The 16,883-nt window shown below is 38.4% G+C and overlaps 1 protein-coding gene across 6 annotated transcripts in view; it reads left to right on the top strand.

Annotated features, from left to right (window-relative positions):
- Positions 1-16,883, top strand: part of FAM169A (family with sequence similarity 169 member A) — a 63,310-nt gene that overhangs the window by 22,971 nt on the left and 23,456 nt on the right. For 5 of the 6 annotated variants that reach the window (XM_060143130.1, XM_060143126.1, XM_060143127.1 and 2 more), the window contains exon 5: positions 1,257-1,428. The exons of the other annotated variant lie outside the window; for it this stretch is intronic. In XM_060143130.1, coding sequence (XP_059999113.1) covers positions 1,257-1,428 — 172 coding nt within the window. The remainder of the gene's footprint in view (positions 1-1,256; positions 1,429-16,883) is intronic. 6 annotated transcript variants of the gene reach the window in all.

Genomic DNA, 16,883 nt, shown 5'->3' with positions numbered 1-16,883 from the left:
AGGTTAGGGATCTGAAGCAATTTGAAGGGAGAAGACTGAAATGGCAAAAGTACCCCAAATCATATTAGATTAGTCTTTTCCTCTGTTTAGCTTTGATAGGAAATTTAAGAGAATATCATGGCTGTCTTCAAATATTTGTAGACTATGTGATCCAGAATATCAAAGTATAGTCTTTGGGAAAGAGATTTCAGCTCAGTATCAAAGAATTTCATTCTGGTCAGAGCTGTTCAAGGAAGGTGTGGGATACCCTGTAAGCTGGAGAGCTTTGTCATTTCATGTGGTGTTCGGTATTGGAAATTCCTTACTGGGGAGGTTTTTGAGAGTAGTGTGTGTATGCCTAATGCTTTTTCTCTCCTCTCACCTAATTAGAGGACATTCTTGTTTTTCTTTAAGGAGACTTGGGGTGGGGTAGGGGGGATAGATTTCATGGATAGACTCTTGTTTTTAGCAGTGACAGATGTCTATGGGGAAAACCCCACTGTTCAATGTCAGGCAATTGGTGAGGGTGTCCCTGTGACCGTGCAGACCTGCCTGTAGGAAGTGAGGTTGTTTCCATTCTGTGATTGCCCCAAGTTTTGTTTTCATCAGACTGCCCTGGTGCCCCTGTCATTGCCTATCTGGTCTGGCAGAGGGTTATGTGTGTATGTGTGTAGGGGGAGACAGGTATTCCTTATAGTTCGACAACAAAGACATGACTGTTAAATGACCATTTTACCTAGAAAAGATGAGAGAGATTCCTTTCCCAAGAGCATAATTATGGCTTTGCTCATCAAATGAGATAATCATTGTTTTTAAAGTCTTCAGGGCATAACACGAAGCTTTTTTCACTTTCTTTTCCTTCTTTCTTTTTTTTTTTTTTTAATGTGTAGGCTGGAGTGGGGGGAAAAGAAGCACTAGAAATGGTGGGGGGCAGCAGTTAGAGTGGGGGAGACCTGGGATCTGGGCAGCTGGAAGCAGAAAGAGCACTGACTGCTAACGTGGAGATGCTGGGGATTGGTATATTGGAAACCTGTTTTGCCTGTTTTAGAATTTTGCTGAGAGGCATTATTTCATGCGTAATTTGTGTCCATAGAAATGGATTGTTATTGGTATGAATGACTGGTCTCATCTTTGTGATAATAAAATGGTTTACAAATCATTCTGAATGTATTCAAAGTGCCTTGAATGTCAGTACAAGGTATGGAAGCAGGGAGCAAGGTAAACTGCATCTCTGAGTTGATGCTAACTGTTGTGCCTGGTGTCTCATCTCTTTGTAGGTGAGAACTCTTGGGGAGAGAGTGGTTCTGTATGTTCTGAATCGAATTATTTATAGAAAGCAGGAAATGGAGAGAAATGAGATCCCATTCCTGTGTCATAGCAGTACTGATTATGCTAAGATTCTGTGGAAGAAAGGAGAGGCCATTGGGTTTTATTCAGTTAAGCCTACAGGTGAGTCTTTAAAAGTTATTTAAAATATATATTATGTAAACCCACTTTTTGGACCCCAACTGTATCAATGTCCCTTTTAAATTAGTATCTAGAGTACGAATTGAGATGATTTTACTCAGTATTTCTTGGGAGTACTTTGATTCTATGTAAGTGAGGATTGGTTAGGAAAGTCTTTTGAAAAAAAAGTAAACATTTAACAGAGTGGAAAATTTCTCCACGTATGTGGACAGAGAGTTGTATGTTGAGCCTTGTCTTCTTTCCCTCTCGTTTCCTTCCCTTTATTTAAAGGTCTTTGTTTTACTTTAATTCCTGCTGCTATCACTATTACTGGCTCGTTTTAAATCCCCTGTCTACCTGTGGACCAAATGCGTAGCCATTTTCTTCTAGTGTAGCTGATTCAGCCTGATATAGTAAAGCAGCTAAAGCAAAGTACTTTAATATATTTAGAGAATCCAAACAGCTTTGAAATAGTCAATCTTGTAAAGTTTTTATTTCTGATCCTAAGACCCAACTATACCCTTTTCCTGAAAGACTAGTGCAGCTTCATCTTGCTTTACCTGTTTTCCTGTTCATTCAGTTCCCTAGAGCTACTGGAGCCAGAAAAATCAAACCTGCTTACTCCATGTACACATATACCCCACACCTTACAACCACTACACAACAAAGGCAGCCTTGTTCTGTACCTTGGCCAAAACACCTTTCACAGAGAGTACTCACATTATTTTTGTCTTTTTAATATTTCACACTTGCCAAATTTAGCTTTTGTGGTCAGATGCAGTCTAAAGATAATACCAAATTTCCTGCTAATTTGAAGGACAGTTGTGACTAATACCTTAATAGTATAATTAGTACACATTTATGTTGAGAACATCAGTCATGATGAGTATGATGAGTACATATAGTCAGTAAAAGGAAGGTCACTTTTTCTCAATAAAACTATGATCTATAGTTTTAAATGTTTTTGCTGTTTAGTAAATACTTTAACTCTCCCTTAATATGCTATTTTATTCTTGTATAAATTTGAAGTAGAACCAATAATTTACGCAACTTCAGAAAGATATCATCGTACAGAGGCAGAATAATAATGTTTGTTAAATGGAAGCTTAGTGCTACATTGCATAAAAGGCATCACTTTATTGTTTTTAAAATGTTTTCATAAGTTTGCGGCTGGAATATGGTTTAATTACTTTATGCTTTATTTTATACAAGTAATTCCTATGGAATTGGAGGCTTTTTGCTGCTCACGCTGGCTACAGCGGGGTTTCCTACTTGAAAGTAGCTCATAGACATTTGAAGTACATAAGAGTTTATGCTTTCTCATTTAGAGCATCTGTAGATGAAAGACATACAGTTAAGAAAGGACATAGCATTCCCCCCTCAGTATTTCTGATCAGTATTTGATTCCAGGCATTGGCTCCTCTTTGCTTTCTGTGTTTTGGGGGCTCCTCCACTCCTTTGGGACCTGGCTTCTATTTTTACTTTTTCTGTTAGTCAACTCAGTTTTATATGCTGGAGCTTCCAAGTACTACTTGTCTACCCCTTTTAGCACTTTCCATACTTCTCTACTAATTGCCTTACTTCCTTACTATTTATTTCAGTGTTTTCCTGCTTTAAGCTCTGGCTCTCATCTGCCAGAGAACAATGGCATTAGATGTGCTTATGCTAGCCTTTGGATCAGTAACCATCTAATTCAGTCTGGCAGTGTTTTTTTCTACAAAGTAAACCCAAACATAAAATAATTTGAAAAAAATTGTCCAAAACAAATACTGAAACACTTTGTGATAGAAGTATTCCTAATGTACATATCAGGAAAAAACTGTACCAGAAGCAAAAAGATAAAATCTTTATTAAATACATTTGTAGTTGAATAAAAACCTTATGATATCACTTATTATTTATGTTTTTTTTTTTTTTTTTGCGGTACGCGGGCGTCTCACTGTTGTGGCCTCTCCCGTCGCGGAGCACAGGCTCCAGACGCGCAGGCTCAGCGGCCATGGCTCACGGGCCCAGCCGCTCCACGGCATGTGGGATCTTCCCGGACCGGGGCACAAACCCATGTCCCCTGCATCGGCAGGCGGACTCTCAACCACTGCGCCACCAGGGAAGCCCTATTTATGATTTTTAAAAATAAAATAGCAAATCAGTATATAGGGATATTAGTTGGAACATAAATATAGCCTTGATATATGAGGCTTTTTGTTTATATATATATATATAAACAAATATATATATTTGTTTATGAGGTCAAATCCTTTTATAGTATAATGAAATTCAAGAAAGTATATAAATTTTTTTTTGGCCCGAAATAAAGAGATTACTATGAGGGATGTGTAGTTTGTTTGTTTCTTGGGTTAGGTAGATGTCAGATCATTAAAAATAGTTTTTAACAGTAGGTCATTGTGTAATATCTGGTACATAACTCTAAAGGGAACTTGCAGAATTGAGTAACATCACTATAATAAGATTTTCTGGTCCCTTCTATGGTTATTGAGCATTTTAATCTATAAAAATAAAAAATAGGAACAGGATTAATGCTGAACCTTGTCACATTCTGGAAGTAATATTTGTTCATGGACTCATAAACTGAAAAAAAAAAAGGTAAGCTCCATGTATTTCGTTGAGATGTATTTTCAATAAAACTTTATTTTTTGCTGAATAGTTTTCCCAATGTATAATAGTTTTCCAAATGTATAATATACTTGTGTTTTGATCCATCATATACTAATATTAATTATAATGATAACTCAGAATTTCTTTTGAATTGATACTTAGAATCTTATGGTCACAAGAAACTTAAAAAATGTATATTTTTATATACAGATACGTTTTTGCAGAGAAGAATGATTAGATAATCAATATATAATCCAAGTATAAAAATATATTACATTAGGGTAATAGTCTGTAGTATAAATATAATAGAAATAGAAGGTCAGGGGTGGAGAAGGAACAATGTAAGCTTTTTGAGTGTTAAGAGTGGTTAGTTCAATAGTAAAGGAACAGGTTGTTCAATGGATGATGACAGTTATCAAATCAAATTGATAATAGTTTTTAGGGTCCATTTGATGCATTTAAAAGAGTAGTGATATAGTGTTTTTCTTTAATCAATATTGTTTAATTGAAAAGGGAAACATAGTAAATTTACATAGCAAATCCTGGCAGACACCATGTTAACTAATAGATCATGGTTAACATCACCAGCAATGAGACACATCACCATCAGAGACCCCAATTTATGATGTAGTGAGAAGGACATAACGTCATTTCTGAGGTATTTTTGCCCAAAATGCATAACCTCAATTTTATCTTGAGAAAACATTAGACAAAGCCAAATTGAAGGTTATTTTACAAAATAACTGATCAGTAACCTCCAAAAGTATCAAGATCATGAAAGACAGGGAAAGGTGGAGGAATTATCAAAGATCAGAGTTGGGACATTAAACTAAATACCATATGGAATCTTTGATTGGATTCTGAAACAGAAAAATTAGTAGAAAAACTGGCAGAGTTTGAATAAGGCCTGTAGTTTAGCTAATAGTATTTTATTAATGTTGATTTTCTGGTTTTGATAATAGTACTCTGGCTATGTAAGATGTTAACATTAGGGGAATCTGGGTGAAGGGTATGTGGGAACTCTTTGTATATTTTTGCAACTTTTCTGTAAGTCTAAAGTTATTTTTATGATAAATAGTTATTAAAAAGTTAATGTTATGTTAGAAATTACATTCTTTGTAATTATTGAAACTTAAGATGGAAATTTTAAATGTTACCAAAATGTGTGAATACATGCCATCTATTTCAATATTATTTAATGGTTACATGAGCAAAAAAGTACTCTTTGAGGAATTTGACTGGGCCAAGAGAAAAAATATTCTAAAAATACCAGTATAAATGGTTCCCCTGGGAAAGGTTCCAGTCATTGTCAGCAATCCCCACCTCGCACACTGATCAACTTTTTAATGTCTCGTTCTTTTTTTTAAAAAATATTCATTTATTTATTTGGCTGAGTCAGGTCTTAGTTGCAGCACGTGGGATCTTTTGTTGTGGTGCACGGGCTTCTCTAGTTGCGGCATGCAGGCTCTCTCTAGTTGTGGCATGTGGGCTCAGTAGTTGCAGCACACAGGCTCTCTACTTGTGGTGTGTGGGCTCAGTAGTTGTGGCTTGCGGGCTCTCTAGTTGTGGTGCACGGGCTCAGCAGTTGTGGCGTGTGGGCTCTCTAGTTGTGGTGTGCATGCCCAGTAGTTGTGGTGCACGGGCTCAGTAGTTGCGGCACTTGGGCTGTCTAATATGGTGCACAGGCTTAGTAGTTGCAGCACATGGGCTCTCTAGTTGTGGTGCGTGGGCTCAGTAGTTGTGGTGTGCGGACTTAGTTGCCCTGTAGTATGTGGGATCTTAGTTCCCCAACTGGGGATCGAACCCGTATCGCCTGCATTGGAAGGCGGATTCTTAACCACTGGACCATCAGGGAAGTCTCTAATGTTTCATTCTTAACTATGAACAAATAGCTTAGTTAGGAAAAGTCACTGATACGAAAGATGGAGCTCAAAACCAAAAAAGAATAAAAGCAATTTGGAAGAGACAGACAATGCAAAAACAAACAAAACAACTCAATATTTTTGGAACGTAAGAGTAGTTAGTACATTCATAATGGGAACAAGATATATTAAAAGAATATCCATAGAGCTCTTGGAAATTAAAAACTCAGTATAAGGGAGATAAAGTTGATGTTGATTAGAAAGGAGAACAATCATAACAACAACAAACCCTAAATGATGGAAAATAGGAAAGAAAAGATAAAATTAGAGGAGCAGTCTGCATAATAGATGTTTCAGAAGGAGAGAACAGAGAAACTGGAGGGGAAGAAATCACCAATGAAGTAGTTCAAGAAAAGTCTCAGAATTATAGCACATGTATTTCCAAGTTAAAAAGGCCCACTGAACATCCATCGCAATGAATGAATTAAAATAGGCCATGCTGAGGTAGATTGTTGCAAAATTTCGGAACATCTGGGATAGAGAAAAGATTCTGTAATCCTCTACAGAGTGAGAGGGGGAATTTATACAAAGGATCAAGAATCATAATGATTAGATTTCTCAAAAGCAGCACTGCACTGAACACTAGAAGTGGAACAGTGCCTCTAAGATACTGGGAGAAAGTGATTTCCAATATAATTCTATGCCCAAATAATGAATGAAGTATGAGAGTGACAGAAGGAAATTTCTACATGGTTAATTTAAAAAATTTTTTTTTAATTTTTTTTTTTTTACCTCTCATGCATCATTTTCCAGGAAGCTAACAGAATTTATGCTCTACTAAAATAAGGAAGGAAGTCAGGAAAGAATGATACCAGATCAGGAAAATAAGGAGAGAAATATCCCCGCATCACAGCTGTTTGATAGTTCTGAGGCTTCTCTGTCCAGATCGGTAGCCACTAGCTTTATGTGACTATTTAAATGAAAATTAATTAAAATGAAATAAAGTTTAAAATTCAGTTTCTCAGTCATACTAGCCACTGTGTAAGTGTTCAGTAGCCACATGTGGCTAGTGGCTACCACGTTGAACAGAGAGAGATAGAACACTTCCATCAATGCAGAAAGTTCTTTTGGACAGCACTTTTCTAGAGATTGACTAATCTAGATTGTAGTAAGTCAGGAAGCTCTGGGTCATTGATTCAAGAATATGGAATACCTGATGTGTTTGCATTTACCAACGTAAGTGTTACAGTTGTGGGAGACTGGGGGGTAAGTTAGAGGTAAATACTAAATAATGAGTGATAAACCATTATTAAGGGAAATCAAAAAGCAGTGCAGGAAAAAAAAAGTAGTGCAGGAAAAGGAAAACAATCATGATATACTACATGGCTCAGTTATCAAAAGTGTGTGTGTGTGTGTGTGTGTAATGTAAATGCTGAAAATTGACCTAGCCAAAATTATAAATTACTGTATTGGGGTAATAGGGCAGGGCATGTAGAGGAAGTATGGTGATGGTGTATTGGGAGTAGGGTATGTACATGTATATAGAAGCTGAATTCTCATCTTCCATACTGGGAAGCCAGTTGATTATGCCTAAAATGGAAAAAGCAAGAAGTAGTAAGTTACTTAGAGTTATGGGGGTTAATACCGAAAAAGACCAAAGTGTGCGTTTCTGGGGGATGGAAAGTGTGTTTGTTTGTGTGGATCAGGGAGGCAGTCACAGGACGTTTTTTTCCCCAACAAATCTTAGAGGACTGTTGGACGCTAACAATGTACATGTAAAACTTTGATTAAAAGTAAGAAGTAAACATGATTAGAGAAGGAACTATTCCCAGAGTCTAATCAGTGTCTACCGCAAAACTAGATGAAGTTTATAAATCCTCACAGGGCCTATGATGATCACGTCCCCCTGTTAAAAGGGCTGTGCTAACTAGAAACCTGCTAAGGAAAAAATCTCGTACAGGTATGAAAAATAAGAAAACCACTTGTTAATTCAGTGGAAGTTCTGTTAACTGTCCTATGTCAAAAAATACAAAAGATATAAATGTGTATAAATCAGATATCACATTTTAGTGTAGACAAGCTGAGAAAAAAACAAAATGGAGGCCACTATCATTAGGTGCTATTTTGGACTTTTTTTTTTTTTTTTTTTTTTTGGCGGTACGCGGGCCCCTCACTGTTGTGGCCCCTCCCGTTGCGGAGCGCAGGCTCAGGGGCCATGGCTCATGGGCCCAGCCGCTCTGCGGCATGTGGGATCTTCCCGGACCGGGGCACGAACCTGTGTCCCCTGCATTGGCAGGCGGACTCTTAACCACTGCACCACCAGGGAAGCCCTGGAAATATTATTTGGCCTCAACTGTGAATCACCCTGGTCCAGTTTGAAGACTCATGTTTTGGAAAAGCACAAGAACCATATGGCAGAAGCAGAATCTAATCAACAACTACTTTAAAATCAGTTTTGTTGATTCACTTCTAAAGGGAATTATGATCAATACCAGGAGACATAGTTTTGGTTTTTGTAATTTCCATTTGAAATAATTTATAGTGGAAGCATTCTTTCCTCTCTTCATTTGGTAGTTAGCTTTCCTTATGACTTTCCAACTTTTTTACTGAGAGCTATAGCTATGATCTTACCTCCTCTTTTGGGCAGATCACTCACTTTCTGTTCACTGAAATTCAGATATCTGGCCCTTCTGTTTTAAGATTATTTAAGGAATAACAAAACTGTGATATAAAATGATAAGTATTGATAATACATATAGCTAAAGGCAAAACATAGTGGAAGTTTGTGTTTGAGAAGGGTTGAGGTTATATTTTAGGGCGTTGAGACTGTCTAGGCTTAATCCTTTTCTTAAGGTGGTGAGCAAAGGCATGGGGGAGTCCCACTGTGCTCTGTGGCTGCCTGAAATGTATCATTGGGAAATGAGGTGGGTACTTTGTTTTCAGGTCAAGTTTTAGCCATCTTAAAAAGCATGTACTTCCCAATAAGGTTTCTGTTTATTGGGGAGGTAGGGCTGATTCCATTCTCAGTAGAGACACAAAAATGACTGGTCATGGGGTGAGCCTTCAAAGCACCAAAAGTCTAGTGGATGAGACAGAAAACTAGTTACCTAATCAAAATTCAGTTTGATAAGTACTGTATTTGAGGTATCAACAGTAGTAGTCATGGAAGAATGGGGCAGGTAATTTTGCCTGGAGGAAGGTGTCACTGAGAAAGAGATATTTAAAAGTGGCTTTGAAGGATAAGTAGGATGTCAGTAGGCAGAGAAGGGGAAAGAAAAGGAAAATTCTTAGTAAACAGATGAATGGAATATAAATGTGAAAGAAGGAACAGAATCATGGAAGTTCAAAGTGTATTTATAACACCACCTTGAGCAAGCTGGTGGGACTAAAAGGATTGTAGGGTGGGGAGAGGTAAAGATGGAGGTCCCCTTGTGAAGGTTCTTAAATGCCATACTAAACATTGGAACTTCATCTTATTGGCATGAAGTGATCAAAGAATTTTATTTAAGGGCATCATGGTTAAATATTTTAGGGAGATAATTTTTGTAGCACTTGGTGATGGATAAAGAAATTGTGTTCTGAAGTCAGGGACTTCGATTAAAAGAGCTATTTCAGTCATCCAGGTGAAGGAAGGACCAATGCTAGGAAAGAGGCAATAGGGATAAAGGAGGAAACAGATTTGAGGGAGATTTCTGGATGGACAGAGTGAGGTGACTGCAGTGCGTGTGTATGGGAAGGGGAGGGGAGGAACCAGTGATGAATCTTCAGGGTTTTGACTCGGGTGCCTAGGTGGGAAGCTGTTAACTAAAATTGGGAATATACGAGCAGTGGATTTGGTAATACTTGAGTTCAGTTTTGATATGTAAAGTTCAGTGTTCCTATGGGACATATAAGAGATACGTAGTTAGAAATGTAAGGTGGACCACATGGGGGAGTAGTTAGAAATGTAAGGTGGACCACATGGGGGAGATGTGGATATTTGTGTGGGCCACAGAAGTTAGTGTAATCTTAAAATGTGAATGAGGTCAGTCAAAACTATTGTGTAACATGAGTATGTGTATTTGTCAATATTGGTGTTAGGCTATAAGTTACTGAAAATAGCCTGAGATAAGCAAACATAACTGTGAAAGGAGTCTGCCAGCAAAAGGTACTATCTGCTGAGATGCAAAGTTGATTTCCTGAAAGTTGAAAAGGAAGTGTTAATCTACTGGGAGAAAAGAGAAAGCAGAAAGTTAGCTGAGGCTGCTAGCTGTCTACCAAATATTTGTGCTTCCTCTTCTGTATTCTTGTCATTGGCCAGCAACTGTCCAGTCAGGGATTATGTTTTTCAGTTGCTTTCACAAGTAGGTGGGGCTGTGTGACTAATTCTTCCCTTGGTAATGAGAGAAATGATATGTATGACATCAGAGCAGAGTGGTTAAGATGCATTCCTTTTCCTCATCTGTCTGCTAAATGCAAAAGATTCTGAAGAGCTAGGGGATGGAGAAGCCACAAGATAGAAGGAACGTGAGTTCCTGTGTTACTGTGAGGGCCCCCAGTGAACCGTGCTTCCAGTATTTATGTCCTTGTGTAGCCTGCTTGAATCTGTTGGCCCTGTGACTTGCTTTAACCAGTAGACTGCAGCACAAGTGACACTGTCCTAAACCTTAAGAAGCCTGGTAGCCTCCACTTTGGTACTCTTAGAGACTAGTCACCATGGAAGAAACACACCTACCTCAAGACCGCCACATGGTGAGGAAGCTCAAGCAACTACATTGAACTGAGGTGCCCAGCTGGCAAGGCCAGCTGCAATTCCAGTCAGCAGCCGGCTAGCTACTGCTGTGGGAGTGAAGCCATTTGGACCTTTAGCTGTGCCGGTGGCCCATCTGATACCATATGAGAGTTGTGATAAATAATGAAATAATAAATTTTGTTTTAAGCCAGTACATTTTGGGCTGGTTTGTTAGGCAACAATAGGTAACTGAAAAAGTTCTTGGATGATTGTGAGTCAGAAAGCCGTCCACTACCCAGCAACAGCTATGTGAGACTATTACTTAAACAAAAATGGAACTTTTTAATGTTAAGCTTTCCAGATTTGGTTTGTTAAAACAGCTAACGTTATGTTAACCAATTTATAAAGCATGACGACTGTAACGAGAGTACTTGCCTAGTGGTGTATGACAAGATCTCTCCTGTAAAGATAATCACATTATTTGTTTAGAATTCACTTTATGTTGTGTTCTGTGGAGACAGTCACACATTGATGGCTTTATGAAGGTTTTATGAAGGTCAGGAAAGACACATTACTGGTTGGACAAAGAAGAAATGGTAATTCCATGAAAAGAGAGAGTTATTCAGTTGCAGCAGAATAGCTGTTCTTGAATGTGATGCGTAGATCCTGAATGGTACTGTTGAAATTTATTCATTTATTCAAAAGTTATTTTTTGTGCCATATTGATAGGGAAGGAGAGGGAAAGGGGAGGAGGGTGAATAGAAGAAGGAGCAAGATGGAGAAATTGAGAGATAGTAATACAATTTTTGGAAGTAAACTGTCATCACAGAACCTACATTTAAGAGGAGGAGATAGCAATGAATAGACAAATAGGCGATATGCTCTCAGGTCTGTGAAGAAAAAGTAGATTAAAAGAATAGAGAGTGTGTGTTGGGGGGTACTATCTTAAATAGAGTGGTTGGGGAAGCACCTCTGAAGGAAGTGAGGGAATGATGAGATATGTGAAGTTTCAAGAGAAGAGGTATTCAGGCAAAGAACTGAAAGGCAAAGGCCATGAGGCAGAAGAAAGTTCAGGGTGTTTCAGAAAGAACAAGAAGGCCAGTGCGGCCAGAGTAGAGGGAGTGAGTGATATGGGGATGGAGAGAGACCGGCACATATCCTGACACGTCCAGTAGGCCAAGGAAAGAGTCTAAATTTCACTCTGTAGGTAATAGGAATCCAGTGGAGGATTTTAAGCATGGGCATGACACAATCTGATTGGCCTTTTAAAAAAGGTAGCTCTGTTGTGTAGAAAACCAGAAAGAGAGGTGGCAGGGTTAGGAGCTACGTTAGTTAAGAGGTTATTATTGCAGAAAACCCTGGTGAGAGGTGATGGTGGCTCGGGCAAGGAAGAAGGAGGTAGGAGTCACCATAATTGAGATAAATTATGAAGTTATTGCTGCAGTGTTTCTGATGGATTGTACATGGCCTATGAAGGAAGAGTCAGGGATGAGATCTCATGTTTTGCTCTGAGCCACTGGTAGAATGGTGATGAGATTTACTGAAAAATCAGTAAACAGGAGGGGAGAAGCAGGTTTGGGGAGTATATGAAAAACCTAATTATAAATGGTTTATTGGAGTCACATGTATAAATTTTGTTTATTTACATTTTTACAGCTTTATTAAGGTTTATTTATATAGCATACAATTCACACATGTAAAGTATACAATTCAATTTTTTTTAGTATATTCACAGAATTGTACAACTTTCACTGTAATCAATTTTCGATCACTTTCGTCACCACAAAAAAAACCCTGCCCTGTACTCGTTAACAGTCACTCTCCATTCCCTCCCTGCCCTCGGTACCTGGCCCGAGGCGACCACTAATCTGCTTATAGATTTCTGTCCCTGTAGATTTGCCTGTTCTGGACATTTCATGTAAATGAAATCATACAATCAGAATAGTTTTTGCATCTGACTTCTTTTGTTTAGCATACTGTTTTCAGGTTTCATCCATTCTTGAATCAGCACTTCATTCCTTTTTATGGCCAAATAGTATTCCCTTGTATGGATATTCTAACATTGTCTTTTATCATTTGATGGACTTTTGAGTTGTTTTTATGATTTTGCCATTATGAATAATGCTGCTATGAAGATTTGTGTACAGGTTTTTATTTCTCGTGGTTATATACCTAAGAGTGGAATTCCAGGTTCATATGGTAACTCTAAATTTAGCCTTTTGAGGAACTGTCAGACTGTTTTCTAAAGCAACCGCACCGTTTTACATTCCCACCAGCGATGTACCAGGACTACAGTTTCTGCACATCCTTGCCGATACTTTTTAAAATGCTTTCAGAGAATATTTAATGACATGGGAAAATAGACTATTTAAGAAAAAGTAAACATGATATAAAGCAATGATTCTTTTTGTTCAGCAAAAGTATATAGATGCACAGAAAATTGTGAAAAAAATAAGCATTTCATTTAAGCATTGCATTGTGAGCCAACACTTATTTTTATCTGTTTTTTTTTTTTTTTTTTGCGGTACGCGGGCCTCTCACTGTTGTGGCCTCTCACTGTTGTGGCCTCTCCCATTGCGGAGCACAGGCTCTGGACGCGCAGGCTCAGCAGCCATGGCTCACGGACCCAGCCGCTCCGCGGCATGTGGGATCTTCCCAGACCAGGGTACGAACCCATGTCCCCTGCATTGGCAGGCAGACTCTCAACCACTGCGCCACCAGGGAAGCCCTGTCTATGTTTTTGACTATAGCCAACCTGGTAGGTGTGAAGTGATGGCATTGTCATTTTGATTTGCATTTCCTAAATGGCTAAGGATGTTGAGCATCTTTTCATGTGCGTATTTGCTGTTTATGTGTCTTCTTTGGGATGTCTATTCAAATCCTTTGCCCATTTTTAAATCGAGCTGGCCTTTTTAAAAAAAATCTCCCCCCCCAGCTTTATTGTGGTATAAGTGACATACAAAAACTTGACCATATTTAAAGTTTACAATTTGTTGTATTTTTACTTATTTATACAGCTGTGATACTATCACCACAATCAAGATAATGAACGTATCTGTTACCCCCAAAAGTTTCTTTGTGCATATTTGTAACCATCCTTCCTTCCCCCTGTTTGACCCCAAGCAAACAGTTATTTGCTGTCTATTATTATATATTAGCCAGCTTTTTCTGGAATTTTATAAAATGGAATCATACAGTATATACTTTTTTTTTAGTCTGTGTTCTTTCAGAACAGCTATTTTGAGATCCATCCTACTATAATTCATATATCATCAAATTCACCCTGAAGTGATTCTTAGTATATTCACAGATTTGTACAACCATCACTACTGTCTAATTTAGAACATTTTCATCACCTCAGGAATTTCTGTACCCATTAGCTATCACTCCTCATTTCCTTTACCCTGAAATTCCTGGAAACCACTAATCTCCTTTCTGTCTAGATTATTTATCTTAAAAAATGTTTTGTAATCTTTATTGTGGTAGGAACACTTAACATAAGATCTACCCTCAACAGATTTTTAACTGTAGATTACAACACTGCTGACTATAGGTGTAATGTTATACAGCAGGTCTCTGGAACTTGCCTTACCGAAGCTTTAAACCCATTGATTAACAGCTCCCCAATTCCCCCTCGCCCTGCCCTTGGCAACCGTTGTTCTGCTCTCCGCTTCTGTGAGTTTGACTATTTTAAATGCCTCATATAATTGGAATCATGCAGTATTTGTCCTGTGACTGGCTTATTTCACTTAGCATAATGTCCTCAAGGTTGATCCATGTTGTATATTGCAGGATTTACTTTTTTTTTTTGAGGCTGAATATTATTCTCTTGTACATATATATACCATATTTTTTTATCCATCATCCATCAGTGGACATTTAGGTTTTACCACACCTTGGCTATTGTGAATAGTGCTGCAGTGAACACTGGATTGTTAATATCTCTTTGAGATCCTGATTTCAATTATTTTGGATATATACCCAGAAGTGGGATTTCTGGATCATGTGGTAGTTCTATTTTTAATATTTTGAGGAACCTCTATACTGTTTTTCATAGTGGCTGCACCATTTTGCATTCCCATTAACAGTATACAAAGGTTCCAGTTTTCCATATCTTTGCCAGCATTTGTTGTCTTCATTGTTTTTGTTTTTGTTTTTTTGATAATAGCAATCCTGACAGGTATGAGGTGATACCTCATTTGATTTGCCATTTCCCTGATGATTAGTGACACTGAACATATTTTATATACCTGTTGGCCATTTGTATGTCTTTGGAGAAATGTCTATTAAATCCTTAACCCATTTTTTTTTTTTTTTTTTTTTTTTTTGCGGTACGCGGGCCTCTCACTGTTGTGGCCTCTCCTGTTGCAGAGCACAGGCTCCGGACGCGCAGGCTCAGCGGCCATGGCTCACGGGCCCAGCCGCTCCGCGGCATGTGGGATCTTCCCAGACCAGGGCACAAACCTGTGTCCCCTGCATCGGCAGGCGGACTCTCAACCACTGCGCCACCAGGGAAGCCCTTCAACCCATTTTTAAAATGGGTTTTGTGTTTTTATTATTGAGTTGTAAGCATTTTTCATACATTCTAGATACAAGTCCCTTATCAGATATATAATTTGAAAGTATTTTCTCTCATTTTTTGGGTTGTCTTTTTACTTTCTTGATGGTATCCTTCGAAGCACTAGTTTTGATAAAATCCAATTATGTTCTTTTTACGTGTCACTTTTGCTTTTGGTGGTGTAGCGCTTTTGGTGTTGTAGCTAAGAAGGCTTTTCCTACCCCAAGGTGATGAAGATTTACTTCTATGTTTTCTTCTAAGATTTTATAGTTTTAGCACTTAAAGTTTATGTTTATGATCCTTTGCAGTTAATTTTTGTATATGGTCTGAGGAAAGGGGGAGGGGTCCAACATCATTTTTTTGCATATAGGGATATCCAGTTGTCCCAGCATCATTCATTTAAAAAGACTGTTCTGTTCCCATAGAAATGCCTTGGGACTCCTGTTGAAAATCAGTTGACCATAAATAGGAGGTTTTGCTTCTGGAACTTCTGTTCTGTTGGTCTCTGTTTATTCTTGTGCCGGTATCACACTGGCCTGATGACTGTATGTGGCTTTGTAAGGTTTAAAATGGGAAGTGTGAGTCTTCCAGCTTCGTTCTTCTTTGTTAAGATTGTTTTGGCTGTTTGTATTTTTTTTGCGTTTCCATATGATTTTTAGGATTACTTTGTCAATTTCTGCAAAAAATCCAGCTGGGATTTTGAACCTGTAGGTCCGTTTGGGGAGTATTGACATCTTAACAGTGTTGTCTTCTGAACCATGAACATGGGATGTCTTTCCATTTATTTAAGTGTTCTTTTTTTTTTTTAATTTTATTTGTGTTTGGCTGCATTAGGTCTTTGTTGCTGTGCCTGAGGTTTCTCTAGTTGCGGCGCGTGGGCTTCTCGTTGTGGTGGCTTCTCTTGTTGTTGGAGCACGGGCTCTAGGCACATGGGCTTCAGTAGTTGTGGTGCACAGGCTCTAGAGCACAGGCTTCAGTAGTTGTGGCGCACGGGCTTAGTTGCTCTGCAGCATGTGGGATCTTCCTGGACCAGGGCTCGAACCCGTGTCCCTTGAATTGGCAGGTGGATTCTTAACCATTGTGCCACCAGGGAAGCCCTATTTAAGTGTTCTTTAATTTCTTTTAAATGTTTGTAGTTTTCAGTATACAAGTTTTGTACTTTTGTTAAATTTATTCCTAAGAATTTTATTATTTGTTGATGCTATTGTAAGTGGAATTGTTTTCTTAATTTCATTTTCAGATTGTTCATTGCTGGTGTATAGAAATACAATTGATTTTTCTTTTTTGGCTGTCCTGCGTCGCATGTGGGTTCCTAGTTCCCTGACCAGGGATCAAACCTGTGCCCCCTGCAGTGGAAGCCTGGGGTCTTAACCACTGGACTGCCAGGGAGGTCCCCAACTGATTTTTGTATATTGATCTTATATCCTGTAACCTTGCCGAACTTGTAAAAAAATCAGTTTTGATAATTTTTTAGTGGATTTCTGGGACTTCGCTGGTGATCCAGTAGTTAAGACTTCGTGCTCCCGATGCAGTGGGCCTAGGTTTGATCCCTGGTCAGGGAACTAGATCCTGTATGCCTCAACTAAAAGATCCTGCACTTGGCAACAAAGATCCCATGTGCCACAACTAAGACCCAGTGCAGCCAAATAAATAAATATTTAAAAAATAGTAATAATTTTTTAGTGGTTTTCTTAAGATGAAAATCTTAAGGTCT

Source organism: Lagenorhynchus albirostris, chromosome 3 (assembly GCF_949774975.1).
Source record: "Lagenorhynchus albirostris chromosome 3, mLagAlb1.1, whole genome shotgun sequence".
Taxonomy (NCBI): Eukaryota; Metazoa; Chordata; class Mammalia; order Artiodactyla; family Delphinidae; genus Lagenorhynchus; species Lagenorhynchus albirostris.
Note: the sequence above shows the minus strand (reverse complement) of the source record. Positions and strands in the feature narration are given on the sequence as shown.